General features: G+C 41.1%; 1 protein-coding gene across 1 annotated transcript in view; it reads left to right on the plus strand.

The window, feature by feature from the left end:
* LOC126174608 (RPII140-upstream gene protein) overlaps positions 1 to 19810 on the plus strand; it is a 47865-nt gene extending 28055 nt beyond the window's left edge. The window contains exons 5-6 of the mRNA XM_049921048.1: positions 15242 to 15356; positions 19395 to 19810. Coding sequence (XP_049777005.1) covers positions 15242 to 15356; positions 19395 to 19512 — 233 coding nt within the window. The 3' untranslated portion in view covers positions 19513 to 19810. The remainder of the gene's footprint in view (positions 1 to 15241; positions 15357 to 19394) is intronic.
* The last annotated feature ends 2318 nt before the right edge of the window (positions 19811 to 22128 follow it).

Genomic DNA, 22128 nt, shown 5'->3' on the forward strand with positions numbered 1-22128 from the left:
CTTCGTAACCTCTTAGTTCATCCCTATGAAATCCCCAAACCACCTTCCCTACCCTCTGGCTCCTACCCCTGTAACCGCCCCCGGTGTAATACCTGTCCCATGCACCCTCCCACCACCACCTATTCCAGTCCTGTAACCCGGAAGGTGTACACGATCAACAGCAGAGCCACGTGTGAAAGCACTCTGGTGATTTACCAACTGACCTGCCTACACTGTGAAGCGTTCTATGTGGGAATGACCAGCAACAAACTGTCCATTCGCATGAACGGACACAGGCAGACAGTGTTTGTTGGTAATGAGGATCACCCTGTGGCTAAACATGCCTTGGTGCACGGCCAGCACATCTTGGCACAGTGTTACACCGTCCGGGTTATCTGGATACTTCCCACTAACACCAACCTGTCAGAACTCCGGAGATGGGAACTTGCCCTTCAGCATATCCTCTCTTCTCGCTATCCGCCAGGCCTCAATCTCCGCTAATTTCTAATTTCGATTTGCCGCCGCTCATACCTCACCTGTCTTTCAACATCATCTTTGCCTCTGTACTTCCGCCCCGACTGACATCTCTGCCCAAACTCTTTGCCTTTACAAATGTCTGCTTGTGTCTGTGTATATGCGGATGGATATGTGTGTGTGTGCGAGTGTATAACTGTCCTTTTTTCCCCCTAAGGTAAGTCTTTCCGCTCCCGGGATTGGAATGACTCCTTACCCTCTCCCTTAAAACCCATATCCTTTTGTCTTTCCATCTCCTTCCCTCTTTCCTGATGAGGCAACCGTTGGTTGCGAAAGCTAGAATTTTGTGTGTATGTTTGTGTTTGTTTGTGTGTCTATCGACCTGCCAGTGCTTTTGTCTGGTAAGTCTCATCATCTTATATATATATATATATATATATATATATATATATATATATATATGATATGGTTATAATAGAAGGAAACATTCCACGAAGGAAAAATATATCTAAAAACAAAGATGATGTGACTTACCAAATGAAAGTGCTGGCAGGTCGACAGACACACAAACGAACACAAACATACACACAAAATTCAAGCTTTCGCAACAAACTGTTGCCTCATCAGGAAAGAGGGAAGGAGAGGGAAAGACGAAAGGATGTGGGTTTTAAGGGAGAGGGTAAGGAGTCATTCCAGTCCCGGGAGCGGAAAGACTTACCTTAGGGGGAAAAAAGGACGGGTACACACTCGCACACACACACACATATCCATCCACACATATACAGACACAAGCAGACATATTTAAAGACAAAGAGTTTGGGCAGAGATGTCAGTCGAGGCAGAAGTGCAGAGGCAAAGATGTTGTTGAATGACAGGTGAGGTATGAGTGGCAGCAACTTGAAATTAGCGGAGATTGAGGCCTGGTGGATAACGGGAAGAGAGGATATATTGAAGAGCAAGTTCCCATCTCCGGAGTTCGGATAGGTTGGTATTAGTAGGAAGTATCCAGATAACCCGGACGGTGTAACACTGCGCCAAGATGTGCTGGTCGTGCACCAAGGCATGTTTAGCCACAGGGTGATCCTCATTACCAACAAACACTGTCTGCCTGTGTCCATTCATGCGAATGGACAGTTTGTTGCTGGTCATTCCCACATAGAATGCATCACAGTGTAGGCAGGTCAGTTGGTAGATCACGTGGGTGCTTTCACACGTGGCTCTGCCTTTGATTGTGTACACCTTCCGGGTTACAGGACTGGAGTAGGTGGTGGTGGGAGGGTGCATGGGACAGGTTTTACACCGGGGGCGGTTACAAGGGTAGGAGCCAGAGGGTAGGGAAGGTGGTTTGGGGATTTCATAGGGATGAACTAAGAGGTTACGAAGGTTAGGTGGACGGCGGAAAGACACTCTTGGTGGAGTGGGGAGGATTTCATGAAGGATGGATCTCATTTCAGGGCAGGATTTGAGGAAGTCGTATCCCTGCTGGAGAGCCACATTCAGAATCTGATCCAGTCCCGGAAAGTATCCTGTCACAAGTGGGGCACTTTTGTGGTTCTTCTGTGGGAGGTTCTGGGTTTGAGAGGATGAGGAAGTGGCTCTGGTTATTTGCTTCTGTACCAGGTCGGGAGGGTAGTTGCGGGATGCGAAAGCTGTTGTCAGGTTGTTGGTGTAATGCTTCAGGGATTCCGGACTGGAGCAGATTCGTTTGCCACGAAGACCTAGGCTGTAGGGAAGGGACCGTTTGATGTGGAATGGGTGGCAGCTGTCGTAATGGAGGTACTGTTGCTTGTTGGTGGGTTTGATGTGGACGGACGTGTGAAGCTGGCCATTGGACAGGTGAAGGTCAACATCAAGGAAAGTGGCATGGGATTTGGAGTAGGACCAGGTGAATCTGATGGAACCAAAGGAGTTGAGGTTGGAGAGGAAATTCTGGAGTTCTACTTCACTGTGAGTCCAGATCATGAAGATGTCATCAATAAATCTGTACCAAACTTTGGGTTGGCAGGCCTGGGTAACCAAGAAGGCTTCCTCTAAGCGACCCATGAATAGGTTGGCGTACGAGGGGGCCATCCTGGTACCCATGGCTGTTCCCTTTAATTGCTGGTATGTCTGGTTTTCAAAAGTGAAGAAGTTGTGGGTCAGGATGAAGCTGGCTAAGGTAATGAGGAAAGAGGTTTTAGGTAGGGTGGCAGGTGATCGGCGTGAAAGGAAGTGCTCCATCGCAGCGAGGCCCTGGACGTGCGGGATATTTGTGTATAAGGAAGTGGCATCAATGGTGACAAGGATGGTTTCTGGGGGTAATGGACTGGGTAAGGATTCCAGGCGTTCGAGAAAGTGGTTGGTGTCTTTGATGAAGGATGGGAGACTGCATGTAATGGGTTGAAGGTGTTGATCCACGTAGGCAGAGATACGTTCTGTGGGGGCTTGGTAACCAGCTACAATGGGGCGGCCGGGATGATTGGGTTTGTGAATTTTAGGATGAAGGTAGAAGGTAGGGGTGCGGGGTGTCGGTGGGGTCAGGAGGTTGATGGAGTCAGGTGAAAGGTTTTGTAGGGGGCCTAAGGTTCTGAGGATTCCTTGAAGCTCTGCCTGGACATCAGGAATGGGATTACCTTGGCAAACTTTGTATGTGGTGTTGTCTGAAAGCTGACGCAGTCCCTCAGCCACATACTCCCGACGATCAAGTACCACGGTCGTGGAACCCTTGTCCGCCGGAAGAATGACGATGGACCGGTCAGCCTTCAGATCACGGATAGCCTGGGCTTCAGCAGTGGTGATGTTTGGAGTAGGATTAAGGTTTTTTAAGAAGGATTGAGAGGCAAGGCTGGAAGTCAGAAATTCCTGGAAGGTTTGGAGAGGGTGATTTTGAGGAAGAGGAGGTGGGTCCCGCTGTGACGGAGGACGGAACTGTTCCAGGCAGGGTTCAATTTGGATAGTGTCTTGGGGAGTTGGATCATTAGGGGTAGGATTAGGATCATTAGGGGTAGGATTAGGATCATTTTTCTTCGTGGCAAAGTGATACTTCCAGCAGAGAGTACGAGTGTAGGACAGTAAATCTTTGACGAGGGCTGTTTGGTTGAATCTGGGAGTGGGGCTGAAGGTGAGGCCTTTGGATAGGACAGAGGTTTCGGATTGGGAGAGAGGTTTGGAGGAAAGGTTAACTACTGAATTAGGGTGTTGTGGTGCCAGATTGTGTTGATCGGAATTTTGAGGTTTTGGAGGGAGTGGAGCTGGAAGTGGGAGATTGAGTAGATGGGAGAGACTGGGTTTGTGTGCAATGAGAGGTGGTTGAGGTTTGCTGGAAAGGTTGTGAAAGGTGAGTGAGTTGCCTTTCCGGAGGTGGGAAACCAGGAGATTGGATAGTTTTTTGAGGTGAAGGGTGGCATGCTGTTCTAATTGGCGGTTGGCCTGTAGGAGGATGCTCTGAATAGCCGGTGTGGATGTGGGAGAGGAAAGACTGAGGACTTTTATTAAGGATAGGAGTTGACGGGTGTGTTCATTGGCTGAGTTGATGTGTAGGTGAAGGATTAGGTGGGTGAGGGCAATGGATTGTTCAGTTTGGAACTGGTATAGGGACTGATGGAAAGAAGGGTATCCCGCACGTCCAGGGCCTCGCTGCGATGGAGCACTTACTTTCACGCCGATCACCTGCCACCCTACCTAAAACCTCTTTCCTCATTACCTTAGCCAGCTTCATCCTGACCCACAACTTCTTCACTTTTGAAAACCAGACATACCAGCAATTAAAGGGAACAGCCATGGGTACCAGGATGGCCCCCTCGTACGCCAACCTATTCATGGGTCGCTTAGAGGAAGCCTTCTTGGTTACCCAGGCCTGCCAACCCAAAGTTTGGTACAGATTTATTGATGACATCTTCATGATCTGGACTCACAGTGAAGTAGAACTCCAGAATTTCCTCTCCAACCTCAACTCCTTTGGTTCCATCAGATTCACCTGGTCCTACTCCAAATCCCATGCCACTTTCCTTGATGTTGACCTTCACCTGTCCAATGGCCAGCTTCACACGTCCGTCCACATCAAACCCACCAACAAGCAACAGTACCTCCATTACGACAGCTGCCACCCATTCCACATCAAACGGTCCCTTCCCTACAGCCTAGGTCTTCGTGGCAAACGAATCTGCTCCAGTCCGGAATCCCTGAAGCATTACACCAACAACCTGACAACAGCTTTCGCATCCCGCAACTACCCTCCCGACCTGGTACAGAAGCAAATAACCAGAGCCACTTCCTCATCCTCTCAAACCCAGAACCTCCCACAGAAGAACCACAAAAGTGCCCCACTTGTGACAGGATACTTTCCGGGACTGGATCAGATTCTGAATGTGGCTCTCCAGCAGGGATACGACTTCCTCAAATCCTGCCCTGAAATGAGATCCATCCTTCATGAAATCCTCCCCACTCCACCAAGAGTGTCTTTCCGCCGTCCACCTAACCTTCGTAACCTCTTAGTTCATCCCTATGAAATCCCCAAACCACCTTCCCTACCCTCTGGCTCCTACCCTTGTAACCGCCCCCGGTGTAAAACCTGTCCCATGCACCCTCCCACCACCACCTACTCCAGTCCTGTAACCCGGAAGGTGTACACAATCAAAGGCAGAGCCACGTGTGAAAGCACCCACGTGATCTACCAACTGACCTGCCTACACTGTGATGCATTCTATGTGGGAATGACCAGCAACAAACTGTCCATTCGCATGAATGGACACAGGCAGACAGTGTTTGTTGGTAATGAGGATCACCCTGTGGCTAAACATGCCTTGGTGCACGACCAGCACATCTTGGCGCAGTGTTACACTGTCCGGGTTATCTGGATACTTCCTACTAATACCAACCTATCCGAACTCCGGAGATGGGAACTTGCTCTTCAATATATCCTCTCTTCCCGTTATCCACCAGGCCTCAATCTCCACTAATTTCAAGTTGCTGCCACTCATACCTCACCTGTCATTCAACAACATCTTTGCCTCTGCACTTCTGCCTCGACTGACATCTCTGCCCAAACTCTTTGTCTTTAAATATGTCTGCTTGTGTCTGTATATGTGTGGATGGATATGTGTGTGTGTGCGAGTGTGTACCCGTCCTTTTTTCCCCCTAAGGTAAGTCTTTCCGCTCCCGGGACTGGAATGACTCCTTACCCTCTCCCTTAAAACCCACATCCTTTCGTCTTTCCCTCTCCTTCCCTCTTTCCTGATGAGGCAACAGTTTGTTGCGAAAGCTTGAATTTTGTGTGTATGTTTGTGTTCGTTTGTGTGTCTGTCGACCTGCCAGCACTTTCATTTGGTAAGTCACATCATCTTTGTTTTTAGATTATATATATATATATATAATAGAGGGAAACATTCCACGTGGGAAAAATATATTTAAAAAGAAAGATGATGAGACTTACCAAACAAAAGCGCTGGCAGGTCGATAGACACACAAACATACACGCAAAAATCTAGCTTTCGCAACCAACGGTTGCCTCGTCAGGAAAGAGGGAAGGAGAGGGAAAGACGAAAGGATGTGGGTTTTAAGGGAGAGGGTAAGGAGTCATTCCAGTCCCGGGAGCGGAAAGACTTACCTTAGGGGGAAAAAAGGACGGGTACACACTCGCACACACACACATATCCATCCACACATATACAGACACAAGCAGACATATTTAAAGACAAAGAGTTTGGGCAGAGATGTCAGTCGAGGCAGAAGTGCAGAGGCAAAGATGTTGTTGAATGACAGGTGAGGTATGAGTGGCAGCAACTTGAAATTAGTGGAGATTGAGGCCTGGTGGATAACGGGAAGAGAGGATATATTGAAGAGCAAGTTCCCATCTCCGGAGTTCAGACAGGTTGGTGTTAGTGGGAAGTATCCAGATAACCCGGACAGTGTAACACTGTGCCAAGATGTGCTGGCCGTGCACCAAGGCATGTTTAGCCACAGGGTGATCCTCATTACCAACAAACACTGTCTGCCTGTGTCCATTCATGCGAATGGACTGTTTGTTGCTGGTCATTCCCACATAGAACGCTTCACAGTGTAGGCAGGTCAGTTGGTAAATCACGTGGGTGCTTTCACACGTGGCTCTGCCTTTGATCGTGTACACCTTCCGGGTTACAGGACTGGAATAGGTGGTGGTGGGAGGGTGCATGGGACAGGTTTTACACCGGGGGCGGTTACAGGGGTAGGAGCCAGAGGGTAGGGAAGGTGGTTTGGGGATTTCATGGGGATGAACTAAGAGGTTACGAAGGTTAGGTGGACGGCGGAAAGACACTCTTGGTGGAGTGGAGAGGATTTCATGAAGGATGGATCTCATTTCAGGGCAGGATTTGAGGAAGTCGTATCCCTGCTGGAGAGTCACATTCAGAATCTGATCCAGTCCCGGAAAGTATCCTGTCACAAGTGGGGCACTTTTGGGGTTCTTCTGTGGAAGGTTCCGGGTTTGAGGAGATGAGGAAGTGGCTCTGGTTATTTGCTTCTGTACCAGGTCGGGAGGGTAGTTACGGGATGCAAAAGCTGTTTTCAGGTTGTTGGTGTAATGATTCAAGGATTCCGGACTGGAGCAGATTCGTTTGCCACGAAGACCTAGGCTGTAGGGAAGGGACCGTTTGATGTGGAATGGGTGGCAGCTGTCATAATGGAGGTACTGTTGCTTGTTGGTGGGTTTGATGTGGACGGACGTGTGAAGCTGGCCATTGGACAGGTGGAGGTCAACGTCAAGGAAAGTGGCATGGGATTTAGAGTAGGACCAGGTGAATCTGATGGGCCCAAAGGAGTTGAGGTTGGAGAGGAAATTCTGGAGTTCTTCTTCACTGTGAGTCCAGATCATGAAAATGTCATCAATAAATCTGTACCAAACTTTGGGTTGGCAGGCCTGGGTAACCAAGAAGGCTTCCTCTAAGCGACCCATGAATAGGTTGGCGTACGAGGGGGCCATCCTGGTACCCATGGCTGTTCCCTTTAATTGTTGGTATGTCTGCCCTTCAAAAGTGAAGAAGTTGTGGGTCAGGATGAAGCTGGCTAAGGTAATGAGGAAAGAGGTTTTAGGTAGGGCGGCAGGTGATCGGCGTGAAAGGAAGTGCTCCATCGCAGCGAGGCCCTGGACATGCGGAATATTTGTGTATAAGGAAGTGGCATATATATATATATATTTAAAAAGAAAGATGATGAGACTTACCAAACAAAAGCGCTGGCAGGTCGATAGACACACAAACAAACACAAACATACACACAAAATCTAGCTTTCGCAACCAACGGTTGCCTCGTCAGGAAAGAGGGAAGGAGAAGGAAAGACAAAAGGATATGGGTTTTAGGGGAGAGGGTAAGGAGTCATTCCAATCCCGGGAGCGGAAAGACTTACCTTAGGGGGAAAAAAGGACAGGTATACACTCGCACACACACACATATCAATCCATACATACAAGACACAAGCAGACATTTTCTGCTTGTGTCTTGTATGTATGGATTGATATGTGTGTGTGTGCGAGTGTATACCTGTCCTTTTTTCCCCCTAAGGTAAGTCTTTCCGCTCCCGGGATTGGAATGACTCCTTACCCTCTCCCCTAAAACCCATATCCTTTTGTCTTTCCTTCTCCTTCCCTCTTTCCTGACGAGGCAACCGTTGGTTGCGAAAGCTAGATTTTGTGTGTATGTTTGTGTTTGTTTGTGTGTCTATCAACCTGCCAGCGCTTTTGTTTGGTAAGTCTCATCATCTTTCTTTTTAAATATATTTTTCCCACGTGGAATGTTTCCCTCTATTATATATATATATATATATATATATATATATATATATATATATATATATATATATATATATATATAATAGAGGGAAACGTTCCACGTGGGAAAAATATATTTAAAAATATATTTAAAAAGAAAACTCTTTGCCTTTACAAATGTCTGCTTGTGTCTGTGTATATGAGGATGGATATGTGTGTGTGTGCGAGTGTATACCTGTCCTTTTTCCCCCTAAGGTAAGTCTTTCCGCTCCCGGGATTGGAATGACTCCTTACCCTCTCCCTTAAAACCCAAATCCTTTTGTCTTTCCCTCTCCTTCCCTCTTTCCTGACGAGGCAACCATTGGTTGCGAAAGCTAGATTTTGTGTGTATGTTTGTGTTTGTTTGTGTGCCTATCGACCTGCCAGCGCTTTTGTTTGGTAAGTCTCATCATCTTTTAAAAATATATATATATATATATATATATATATATATATATATATATATATATATATATATATGGTTATAGTAGAAGGAAACATTCCACGTAGGAAAAATGTACCTAAAAACAAAGATGATGTGACTTACCAAATGAAAGTGCTGGCAGGTCGACAGACACACAAACGAACACAAACATACACACAAAATTCAAGCTTTCTCAACAAACTGTTGCCTCATCAGGAAAGAGGGAAGGAGAGGGAAAGACGAAAGGATGTGGGTTTTAAGGGAGATATATGATGTCTGCTTGTGTCTGTATATGTGTGGATGGATATGTGTGTGTGTGCGCGAGTGTCTACCCGTCCCTTTTTCCCCCTAAGGTAAGTCTTTCCGCTCCCGGGACTGGAATGACTCCTTACCCTCTCCCTTAAAACCCACATCCTTTCGTCTTTCCATCTCCTTCCCTCTTTCCTGATGAGGCAACAGTTTGTTGCGAAAGCTTGAATTTTGTGTGTATGTTTGTGTTCGTTTGTGTGTCTGTCGACCTGCCAGCACTTTCATTTGGTAAGTCACATCATCTTTGTTTTGGCATTAAGCTAATTGCTATTTTTGTGAACTTTGTATATCAGTAATCAATAGTGATCATGCTGTAAATGAATTTGTGAACTCCAATTTGTTATGCAGACATTTTTGTGAGCTATGAATAATTACAGTGTAAATATTGATTTGGGTGTAGACAATACCAGTACCAAAGAATGTTATCATTTATGTATAATGATCATAATTGTTTACAATAAAATTAATGTTTCTTTAAAAAGAAATGAGAATTGGACTTCCTAAATCTAAGGCAACTGCATGAAATTATTAAGGCCCACTTTTGAAGATTGTGATGATTGGAGACTATTTTATGTGAATGAATTGCATATTTTCTGTTTTCTATAGGACTGTAGGATGCTGTATTTGGCTTATGACTGCTGAGGAATACTGAATTGTTTCCTATAGTTAGTTATTGCTTGAAGCACAAAATGTGCTTTACTACACTGCAAAATGCAATGCAGATAGTTAAATGTTTTGCCAATCAAGATGTGATTATAATCAAAATTAAACTTCTTAAACGCTGTAGAAGTAACACCACTGGTCAGAATGGCATCAAATTTCAATGGAATATTATCAGAGAAGGGGGAAAATGTATGTCCAAAGAAAAAGAATAGTATGAAAATTGATCAGTGGATGGTGCTGCATGGGTCAGGATATGTAAATGAAAACACCTGTCATGCGCACAACCCATTGAAGTTGGTACAAACATGTCGGGCACACGGGTTTTCCTCCTTTGGCCTCTAACGTTTGCCATGACTATCTCAATACAGGATTGCGATCTGCTTGTAAAGCTGTATTACAAGAATGATGACTGTGCATATGTCGCTCTGCAGAAGTTCCGGACACTGAAGGGTTTGGAAAAAGGTATTGGTCCGATGACTGCCATGGGTCTGGAGAAAATGATTCAGAAATTCGAAAAGATGGGTTCTTTTGGTGTGTAACCTGGTAGAGGGAGGAAACGAATTGATTCGACGTCAGTGGAAGCAGTGCCCACAGAAATGCAGAGGAGACGACTGGTGGTGTGCAAATGTGCCCAAACATTGGACATACCCATGAGCACAGTGTGTAAAATCCTACGAAACATCCTTCTTTGCTATCCATTCAAAATTATCCATGTGCACGAGTTCCTTCCTGGTGACCTGCCAGCGAGAGAGACCTTTGCTTTAGAATTTCTTGCTCGCATAGAAATGAACAATGATTGGCCGTGGAAGATTTTGTGGACAGATGAAGCCCACTTCCATCTGACAGGATATATCAATACACATAATTGTCAATTATGGGCAACAGAAAATCGCAAATCTACCAGTACCTCTTCATCCTGAAAAGGTCACTGTGTGGTGCGGTTTTACATCATCATTTATCATAGGGTCATATTTTTTCGAAGGGACAGGTCCTTCCGGTCGTGTTACCTGTACCATCACTAGTGAGCACGATGGGTGTCTTTGCTGCTGCGCCTGTTCTGAAATTCTCACCCTCTAGAGGTTTTCTGCTATGGTGAAAAAGTAACATTATAGTGTAAAGGCTGTGGAAGTGAATGGCTTGTTTACATACATCAGTCTTTCTCTCAGCTGTTGACTGATGCTGAAACGAAGTTTTGTAGAGACAACACTACTTTGAGTAGCACAAGAATGATAATGGAGCTGTAACATTAGGTTTATTCATTAGGAGAGCTTTGCTTGCTCAGCTGACAGCATATTTGAGTCTCTCTCAATTCAAAACAATTTCAATGTCAGTCCTGTTTCAGCAAAAACTGCTGCTGAATGGAACACATCGTTTAATAATACACTGCTTACAAAAATGCCTTTACCCTTTGGATAATGTTCAATGATCTCTCTAATCCTATGGGGTTCAAATCCCCATGTGATCCATTAGGTTTAGTTTTTTTTGTGGTTTCTATCAGTTCAGACAAATACCAAGGTGATTCCATTGAACAAGACATGCCACCTATCCAAGCTTGTGCACAATCTCAGTTGTGCCATCACTGAAGGTACATACAACCATTCCTTCTTCATTATTTTTGCTCCAACAGCATTTCTTGTAACTTCCGTAAATTTTTCATAAATTTTAATTTTGTTTGCTGATAGTTGACTTATCCGAAAATAATTAGAATCTTCAATTAGCGTATGTGATATGTATTAACTGGGGGACGGGGACACAGCTGTATAGCTATTGATTTCCAGATCCGAAGAGCAATAATATTGCAGTGCAGATGGAATAATTGTGGATTGTACCTTAATTTTGCAAGTGCTTTTCAATTATTTGAAACCTCAGAACATGTGCCTACTGACTTCTTGATACTATTCTGATAATTTTAAGAATAACTCAGGTTATTTAAATTTTTGTTAGAAGTATCTGAACTGTAGTAAATTATTGTTTTCTTTAACAGACATGTACCATTTATATGATTATACTAGATAAATATTTGAAACTTTGTGGCAGATTAAAACTGTTTGCTGAACCAGAACTAGAACCTGGTAAATGCTCTATTGACTCAGCTATCCAGCCACAACTCAAAGTCCATCCTCTCAACTTTACTTCTACTACCCACTACATCTATACACTGTGAAGAGCATCCCACTGAACCAGTTATTGTAATTAATCTAATCGTATCCTCATAACTCCTATGGGAGAAATATGTAGAGGGTTGTAGTATATTCCTAGAGTCATCATTTAAACCCATTTCTTGAAACTTTGTTTGTAGACTTTCTTGGGATAGTCTGTCTTCAAGAGCCTGCCCGTTCAGTTCTTTCAACATCTCAGTGACACACTCCTGTGGATCAAACAAAGCCCTGACCATTTGTACTGCTCTTCTATATATATTTTCAATAGCCGCTGTTCTATTTGACATGGGCGCCATACACCTGAGCAATATTCTAGGATGGGTCACACGAGTGATTTTATGCAATCTCCTTTGTAGACTGATTACATTTCCCTAGTATTCTACCAATAAACTGAAGTCTGCTACCTCCTTTACCCAAGACTGAGCCATTTCATGTCCCTTCTAAGTATTACAGAGTCCAACTGTGACTCACCAATATTATATTCATAGAATACTGCATTTTTTGTTGTGTGAAGTGCACAATTTTAAATTTTCATTAGTACCCCATCTCCTACCTTCCGGACTTCACAGAAGTTGTGCATACCATGTGGGACTAACACTCCTGGAGAGATACTGTCACAAGTTAGACTGTGAGCATTTGCTCATTAAAGGGAAAGGTTTTGGTATCAAGACTTGGTCTGGCACACAGTTTTAATCTGTCGGGAAATTTCTAGTCAGTGTACATCCTGCTGCAGAGTGACAACTCATTTTGGAAACAAATATTTTCTTCTCTTGATTTAGCAGTGCGACCAGGTCCTTCTTTCAGAGTGAAAAAGAGTGGAGAGATAGAATAAGTGCTCAGAGGTTACAGCGAGAGTAAAGAACCAGTGGAAATAGTAACTTAAGAGACAAATGAAGTCATAATAAAAGATTATGTACTTGTGCAGTATAAATAAAAGTGTTAACACTTTCGAGACTAGCGACGTAGCTCCTTCGTCGGTCCGACAGTACCCCAAAAAGACGATCGATGTAGATCCTATGTCGGCCGATTATCAATGATGTTAACGACTCCCAGCGCATGACTTTCATATTCTGTTGGTATATCCTAGTACCAAGAAAAAATTATAGATGGCAGCATATGTCACTGTTGGAGGTGGTACAGGAGTATATTTTGAGTCATTTGCTTTGCCGCTCTCACACTCGACTTACAATAGGCGCGCGGCAGTTCGGAACTTAAGATTGTTGTCGGCTGATAGATTTGCACTTTATTTTCGTCATGGCCTTGCGAGATGAAGAAATAGAGTTTTTATTGAACAATAGTGATTCAGAATTAGATGAAGAAATTGCAGATTTTGACATTAGTGATGATAAGCTATTTTTTGTCCGAATTTTCTGTAATTCTGTGGTTCGATTCCTGGTCAGAAAAAAGATAATTTTTATGAATTTTCTTATAGATGAAAATGATCCCTCGGATGGTGAACCATCAGGAAGACCTGAAGATGATACTGTTGACATCGTTGTCACAATAAACATAACTGGTCATTGCAATTTGCCATATTCTTCTGGCCAGTGGACAGATGACAGTACAATCACTCCCCAGCTTCCTGTTTTTTCTGAATCCTGTGGAATTCAAGATGGGATTGACCAACATTCTTCAGTGTTTTATTGTTTCGCGTACTTTTTGATGAAGAACTGGTGAGATTAATCAAACGAGGGACAAACTGCTACACTAGAATGACAATAGAGACACTACGTGCTACGGGAAAACTGAAGCCACAGTCACTGTGGCGTAAGTGGACAACAGTGAAACTCAGTGAACTGTATAAATTTTTTGGTATTATTTTGCATATGTGCCTAGTCAAGAAACCAAAACTGTCTGACTACTGGTCAACGAATCCTGTGTTGCAGTCCTTATTAGCGGCAAAGTGTCTGCCAAGAGATAGATTTTTGTCAATTCTACGAATGTTACATCTCGTAGATAACGCAACATATATTCCTAAAAACCAGGTAGATCATGATCCTATTCATAAGGTAAGACCTGTATTCGACAGATGCGTGACCCAAGTGGAAAGGCTTACAAGCCAGGTGAAAATATTATTATAGATGAAGGAATTTGCCCTTTCCGTGGTAGACTTTTAGAGTGTATATGGAAAATAAGCCTAATAAATATGGCGTAAAATTTTTTATGCTATGTGAAAGTGGGTACGTCCTGAACTGTGAAATTTATTCTGGGAAACAGTCTAATGCCGATAACAGCATTTTACACATTGTAGACAGATTGTGTCATTTGTTTCATAATGAAGGTCACACATTATACATGGATCGATTTTACACCAGACCTGATTTACTGGATTATTTGTGGGGGAAAAGAACTAAGGCAGTTGGTACTGTGCAGAGAAATAGAAAAGGACTACCAAGGGATCTTCTTGGCCAGAAACTTGAGGGGGGGGGGGGGGGGGGGAAGAAAAATGAACTTTCGTTTCGCAGACGAGATCACTTACTGTTTGTAAAATGGAAGGACGACAGAGACGTTTTTCTTTTGACAACAAATGTCAGTGTAAACACTAAATTTGGAATGGTGGAAAAAATTAAGCGAGATTGTGTTTTGGACTACAATAGTAAAAAAGCTGGTGTGGATCGTAGCGACCAGCTAATGGCGTACTATTCTTTTGAACGAAAACAAATAAAGTGGTGGAAAAAAGTTTTCTTTCACATTTTCATGCTCATGACTGTAAATTCATACATTCTGTACAAAACATCGTGAAATAAAAGCAAACATCTGGTTGAATACCTTACAGAGTTAGCAGAGAACTTGGTTCATAAAGGTGGCCTCTTAGACTCGTGCACTTCTCAGAATAGTTCACCCGTCAACAGACTAAGCGGAAGACATTTTACAAAATTTATTCCACCCACAAAATTGTGTAAGTGGCCTCAGAGAAGGTGCAAAGTATGCGCAGAAACAAGCAAGGCCAGATATGGTAAAGTTTCAAGGAAAGACACGCGCTATTATTGTGAAACCTGTGACATAAGGCTTTGTTTTCCAAAATGTTTCGAAATATTTCATACAAAAGCCAATGTAACTGTGTGATTATTAATAAAATAAAAGTTCATATTTCAACAGTTATTCATTTGAAACTAACAACTTCAATCCTATGTCCCTTAGAGGTCCTAAAACCTAAAAAAAAAATTTTTCACTTTGAAAACAGCATACTCTCAAATTAATATACAACCCCTGTTACAAACGTAAATGTTTATTTCTTTGCAGTACTCTGAAGGGAATGGACGTAGTTTCTAAATGCAAAAGAGCACTCTATTTTCTGTGGTATAGAATCTGCTGTAGAAAATTCAGAAAAACTGTGAAATCGCTCAGTACCAACTGGTTGAGCGACCACATTCGCGCTCAGTCCTCAAAGTGTTAAACACTTTTCCTAGAGTCGTCATTTAAACCCATTCTGGGATTTGTTAGCTTACTATGTGTACTTCGTTCAACTTTTACAGGTTGCGTTTTAGGAGTTTTGGCTGGTGGATCATCAATGCTGTTATTGATGGCAGCTGGTACTTCAGTGGAAGAAGTAAGGTTCTGGCAGTACAAATGGAAGACATCGAGAGATATGTGAGTATCCCGTATTATAAAGCCATACATGGTAACAGACTTTTATCAGATTTATGGTGAGAATTTTATGTGGTTCATACCAGCATGGTGATTACAACACTTATGTCAGAACTTCAAAACTTTTCTTTTCTGGATCACGTGTTTCTTTTGTATATGAAAAATCAGGGTGACACTAATTTTAATCCGAACTGTCCACAAAACAATGATTTATTTTGTTTAGTCTTTGATAAAAGTCCTTCCTTCCAATGGTTATATCTATGCTTCTGCCAAACAGTTACTGCTTGCAGACTTTTATTTATGGAGTTGTTTTTGTTAGACTCTTTGTTATTTTACCAATGGTTCTACTGAGCAACCACAAGCTAAGAAGTGTCTCTCTCTTGACTCCAACAGTGAAAAGTTTTGTGCATCTCTGCATTCAGTTTCAACTGTAAGCTGACACACCACTTAGTGAAATTAAAATTAAAATTAATGGTACCGACTGAGTAATATTCAGCCACTTGATGTAGCAGTATCTTGTCAGAAACTGTTAGTATTCTGATGGTGGCATATTAATAATGCATTTTAGGATACCAAGAATTAAATTAGGAGCATACTGCACTAACTTTGTGGCACTGAATAGGAACTCCACTTCTAGTTGAGCATGGGAAGCCTCCTGCACTCATTATTTATGTTGTTTTTCATTTTAAGTGCACAAATTGAAAACCTCATTCACCAGATGGTTTTTGGTGTTATTGAAAAAGCATTCTCTAGTAGTCACGTGGAAAATGTTTCATATATTATTTTTATTATAGGCCCAAAAATTGATTTTCTCCCTCAAAATAAAAATTAAACACCACTATATGTGCATTCTAAGAAACTCTCAGTGATATGGCAGATGGAAGTAGCCGACTTGATACATTGATAGACTGTTTCTTATTGCCTCAATTTTAACTAGCTAGACACTACGTTTGATTCATTTAACATGTCTGTAACTAAAATAATCAGACTTAGTTACTTTTAACAAAATGTGATATAAAAAACTTATCTAATGAGTCGCTTTGCATTTAAGCTGCACACTGCTTACCACAGGACCACTAACACGTATACCAAAGGACAGTTCAAGGGGAAGCGAACATTTTATCCACAGACTATCCCAGCAGCCATAGTTACCTGCTTTTGCAGATTGCTGGGCAAATTTATATGTAGCATTTAAAAGTTGGCTCTGACTTAATCAGTGTTATGGCCACCTTGAAGTCAGGCACTTGTGAAAGGCGACATATACATCACTGGCAGGAGAAAAAGAAAACCTCGGATGACCTATGGAAGAGGTGGAAGATCAACAGAGGAAAAGAGGAATTCGGGAAAATGTACCAGAATGTAAAATTAAATAAGAAATAGAGCTTTCATGTATTCATTCATCTAATGTGCATTACGGACTGTTGAAAAGAGGTGGTAAGTAGTTTAATTCTTCAGTTACAAATACAGCCCATATTTTTAATTGTTAGTATTTAATGAGGTGGTGTAGTGGTTAAAGTTTTCCATTTTTTCCCCTAAATTATTTAAGGCAAATGCTTGGATGGTGCCTTCTCAAAGGTTACAATCAATTTCCCACCCCATCCTTACCCAATCTGAGGTAGTGTTCTATTTATAATGAGATCATCATTGGCAAGATTTGAAATCCTCATTTCCCTTTTTTCCAGTTATTAGTACTTTAATTACCTCCATCCGTAGCCGAGATTGCTAAGGCAGTTGTGCTCGAGTCTGAGGCTCTAATCGTGCTGGCAGAAGAAATCTTCTTCATTAACATTTGGTCAGCAAAGGAAGGAGTGGTGACGGTGTACAGTTATTGATCACCAGCCTTTGTGTCTGGATTAAATTCCAATCATCTCCATGTTGTCTTATGGAGTGTGAGGACATGTGATACTGTTGATGATGATATGTTCATCGGATGGAAATTTTAAGTTTGATGTCCCCATGGAGCAAGTAGATTATATATTGGCACCGGATTTCATCGTACTCGTTTCTTTCAACTGTAACAACACAGCTGCTTGATAGTGATGTGCACTAGTTGACACTTTGTAATGGGTCAGAGGAAGGCAAGGCAATCCACTTCTACTAGGACCTTGCCCATGGTGGAAATGTGGGATTCATGCATCAGCCACTAATACACATTTCCATAGAATCTGACTTTAACTCGAATTATTTGAATACTTTAAATTTTTGCAATTACTTTGTGAGTTTGTTAATTTCCATTCAAATGTCATGAGCAACCATTTCAACAATTCGTTTGAAATAGAAAATATTTATCCTTATAAATGTTAGTAATTTCAGTTTGTTCATGGCATGAGGAGGCACTTTGTGGTTGCTTCTTTTACTGTCTAGCTACTGCTGGTAAACGGAGGACAAGTCAGCCACAGAAGGAATCTGTCTGTTTACATGAATACACTCTCACATTGTTCATATTGGTTTGTTGTCTGTTTCCACAAATCACCATCTCTGTTAAATTTCACCAAATGTCACGCCATTTGTTTTGGAATTATAAGAACTTTACCCTGATTTTAAAAAGTTCTACAATGTTTGAATTCTGTCCAGTAGAAAATACATTACAATGTTGAACACCTTTCAGAAATCTTCCTGTTCAGCAACACCTTTTTACAAGATATGTGAAGTGATTGGTTTCCCCAGATACAGAAAATCAAATTAAAATTGTCTCCCAAATTAAAATTGTGTCTTCTGAACAGCTCCTTGTTTATATTACGTGATTCTAAGAATGCAGATCTCTGCTAAAATTAAATTGCACATACCGTATCCAACAAGAATGTTGTTGAAACTTCCTGGCAGATTAAAACTGTGTGCCCGACCGAGACTCGAATTCGGGACCTTTGCCTTTCACGGGCAAGTGCTCTACCATCTGAGCTACCGAAGCACGACTCACGCCCGGTACTCACAGCTTTACTTCTGCCAGTATCTCGTCATTCTAGAAGAATGTTGTTGTTGTTTTCTTTTGCTTTGTAAATAATACCTCATATTTCCTTTCATTTGTAGAAATTTAAGTTTTGATATTAATATGCATCTAGTGTATAACATTGTAAATTAATGTGTATTTAAAAATTACAGCTATATATTTCTGACAATGAACACTATAAATATACTAAGTGCACTCCCGTGCAGTTCTAGTATTGTGAAAGTGTCACATTTTGTAAAAGTGCGCTTTCAGTGTTGGTGTATTTTTTGCACCATGCTAATACCCACATGGCTTTCATGCTCATGTTGAACAAGCAGCAAAAATATTTACAGTCTTGCTTGTCAAAAATACTGTGCTGTTTTTTACAAATATGTCACAATTTCTGAATGTGTTGTTAGATAGGAACCTCAGAGCACAACTTAATTTGTTGCAGGTGAAATGAGCAGCAATATTTATGTAAAAATGCTCTTCTGAAGTTGCATATTATGATGCTATGAGAAAGCTGTTCACAGTGCAAGTGTACTTTCACCACTTCCAAAAAATGAATCTTGATTCCTCATATTAATTTGTTGCTTTTCAAATATATAAAAACGTGAATTGTTTTGATTTTCCGTAGTTAATCATGCCATTACCAATAGCTGCATGTTGTGTGAAAAACTGCCAATTTGTAATTGTACTTTTACCCTCTCTTAGGGACCTATATGTATAAGATGTTAATACTTTTTACTGCAATCCTAATTTTTGTGGTTATCACACAAGCAGTTAACAGTGAAGATGATATGAAGAAGCAGTTTGGACTAACAGGTTTTCCGTATTTATTTTGTTCTCATATCAGTACTGAAGAAATGTGTGAATGGATGAAAAGCCCATTCAGTTCTTTTTTCACTCTGCTGTACTTAACATTCCATGAAACTGCCATGTGTGAATTTAACTGATGTTGATGGTTTAGTTGAAAATAAATAATTGCAAGCATAGTTTTTGTTAACAGCTGAGTATGTTTACATTGCTAGATGCCTAGCAGTGAAGAATTTCTAACAATTTTTAACTTTAATCGTCAGTGTCACAGCTACTTTGAATCTATATGTATGTTACAGGATGAAGAAAGAGCAGGCAGGTGCTGCCAGAGGTTACGATGATCCTCTGATAAAATGGCACGATGAAGTTCACACAAAGGACTCAAACCAGTCGACTCAGAAAAGTGAGAAACAGTGACTGTAATGCTGAGTGACATGACTGTGATAGTTGTGAATTGTTGATACGCTTTACATTAAAATGTGATGTTCTTATAATGCTTGCTCTGTCAAGAGAATAAAGTAAAACCTGTGTAGGATTATAATGGCGTAACCAATCAAATCTCCTCTGTAAAACACCCTGTTACAATGTGAAGTTCATTTCTTCTGGAATTCAGCAGCCACAGAAATAGTATAGCACACATTTAAATACTGAAATAGTTCTCGATAAGGGTAAATAAATAGAAAATTGCTTGAAACAAAAGAAATTACAAAAATTATTGGTTTACTGTTATTTTGAAATAAATTGACTTATTACTTGTGTAGAAAAACAGCTATTTTCTGATTATGTTCTTATTGAAATAATCTAGCAGTTGTCAGTTGCTATTAGTAATTGACGGAAATGTTGTTTTATGATTTGAGAATTCAATCTTTAAATTTCGATGAAGAGGCAGAATTTGTGTTTAATTATTGACTTTCTCAAGCAGGACAAACAAAAAATATGTAAAAGAAGGGACACTCCTCCACTTCTGCTGTATTTATTTTATTGGTTCACAACTAGTTTCTGCCTTCTAGGCACTTTACTAATGATTTTCTATGTACAATAGAAATGCAATTACATTAGTTTAACTTACTAGAAAGATAATTTTCTGCAATAGAAAATATCCTTTATGCATTTAAATGGCGTCATCTTACATTTTCTACTTGTTGTGTTTCACTATATGCTGTCTTGTTTGTTTGACAGCTTGACAATTCAATACAGAGAGAAATTTAGAAAGTTATTACACTGAACAAAGAATAAATCTAAGCAAGTAGTAGTAATTTCCGACAACAGTGACTGTATATTTATGTGTATTTTTGAGAGTTATTCCAATATTATAGTTTGGTTGCGAGTTGTCGAAGCCACAAAATGTGACTGGAGGAAAACAAGCTGCGGTAACAAATGGATCTTTAGTGTAGCCTGAGATCTAATTAGGTAGAAATGTTAGCTTGGTGTAACCCGAGGTATAGATTATGCTATAATGTTACAGTTTGGTTGTAAGTTGATATAAGACCTACCAATGTGATTGAAGGAAAACTGGCTGTGGTGTTGCACTGATCTGTAGCATAGCCCGATCATCATTTCAAAAATTTTATTGAGTATTTTCAAAATGTTCCGGTTTCCATGGTTGCAGTTATACAAGACCCTAAGAGCACAGATTAAATTTTATGGAATATTCTGTTTTACATGACAGCATTCTACACAGTATATTCCATTATGTCGCCATGTAATTTCATACACTGCAGATTGTGACAACAGTTTTTGAACCCTATTTTCTCATTGGTTCTGCCATCTTTCTAATCATAAAACTCATGATTTTTCATGTTCACTTCCCATCATTCACAATGCCTACAGTTATTAAAGCTGTCAGTGGATCAGTTCAATATGCAGAAACAAAAATGTTTGATCTTTTGCCCAATAACATCATTTCAATGAAGCATTCATTCTAATGATATATGGAAAATGTAGATAACAATTTTACTAACTGCAGAATATAGCAGAAGAGCTGCTGACACCTTAAATGCACTTCTAACTAAAAGTTTCAACCATGTCTGAGTCGGGGATCCCAGTTATCAAGTTGTAAAAGTCACCTCTTTTGTCCAATATCCTGTATAAGATCCTATCATTATTCTTTTTATGACTATACGAGTTTGTAAACTCTTTCACAGTTATCATCTCCCTCCCCTTCCTCATATCTCCTTTTGAATGTAACTTGCTTTCACTTAGCAAATAAATGACAAAAATTATGAATCACATTCTTTTCTGACATATCTTCACCATGTGAAGATTCCATTGCAAACAGCACATCTCTTAACATTGGTTCTATCACGAGCAGTTATGATATGGATTGCCTTTGAAATACTATAAAAAAATGGTTCAAAAATGGCTTTGAGCACTATGGGACTTAACTTCTGAGGTCATTAGTCCCCTAGAACTTAGAACTACTTAAATCTAACCAACCTAAGGACATCACACACATCCATGCCCGAGGCAGGATTCAAACTTGCGACCGTAGCGGTTGCGCGGTTCCAGACTGTAGTGCCTAGAACCGCTCGGCCGAAAGTACTATAATTTAAAATTATACACAGCTCTAATGGCTGTATAACAGATGTTACATTGGTAATGACCCTACTACATTCAGCAAAGAATTTGTCGGGTCAAATTGTGACATTAAGAGCAGTAAGAAACTGAAATGGCAGACACTTGAAGACCCTTACCAGATAGGACTAACAGGGTTGATTGAACATATACAGAGAAGGGTAGCACGAATGGTCACATGTTTGTTTGAGCCATGGGAGAGTGTCACAGAGATACTGAAGGAACTGAACCGGAAGACTGTTGAAGATAGATATACATTATCCTGAGATAGTCTATTAACAAAGTTTCAAGAACCAGCTTTAAATGATTACTCTAGGGGTATACTACAACCTCCTACGTATCACTCACACAGGGATTGTGAGGATAAGATTAAAATAATTGCTGCACGCACAGAGACATTCAAACAATCAGTCTTCCAATGCTCCATACGTGAATGGTACAGGAAGAAACACTAATATC

Source organism: Schistocerca cancellata, chromosome 1, assembly GCF_023864275.1.
Source record: "Schistocerca cancellata isolate TAMUIC-IGC-003103 chromosome 1, iqSchCanc2.1, whole genome shotgun sequence".
Lineage (NCBI taxonomy): Eukaryota > Metazoa > Arthropoda > Insecta > Orthoptera > Acrididae > Schistocerca > Schistocerca cancellata.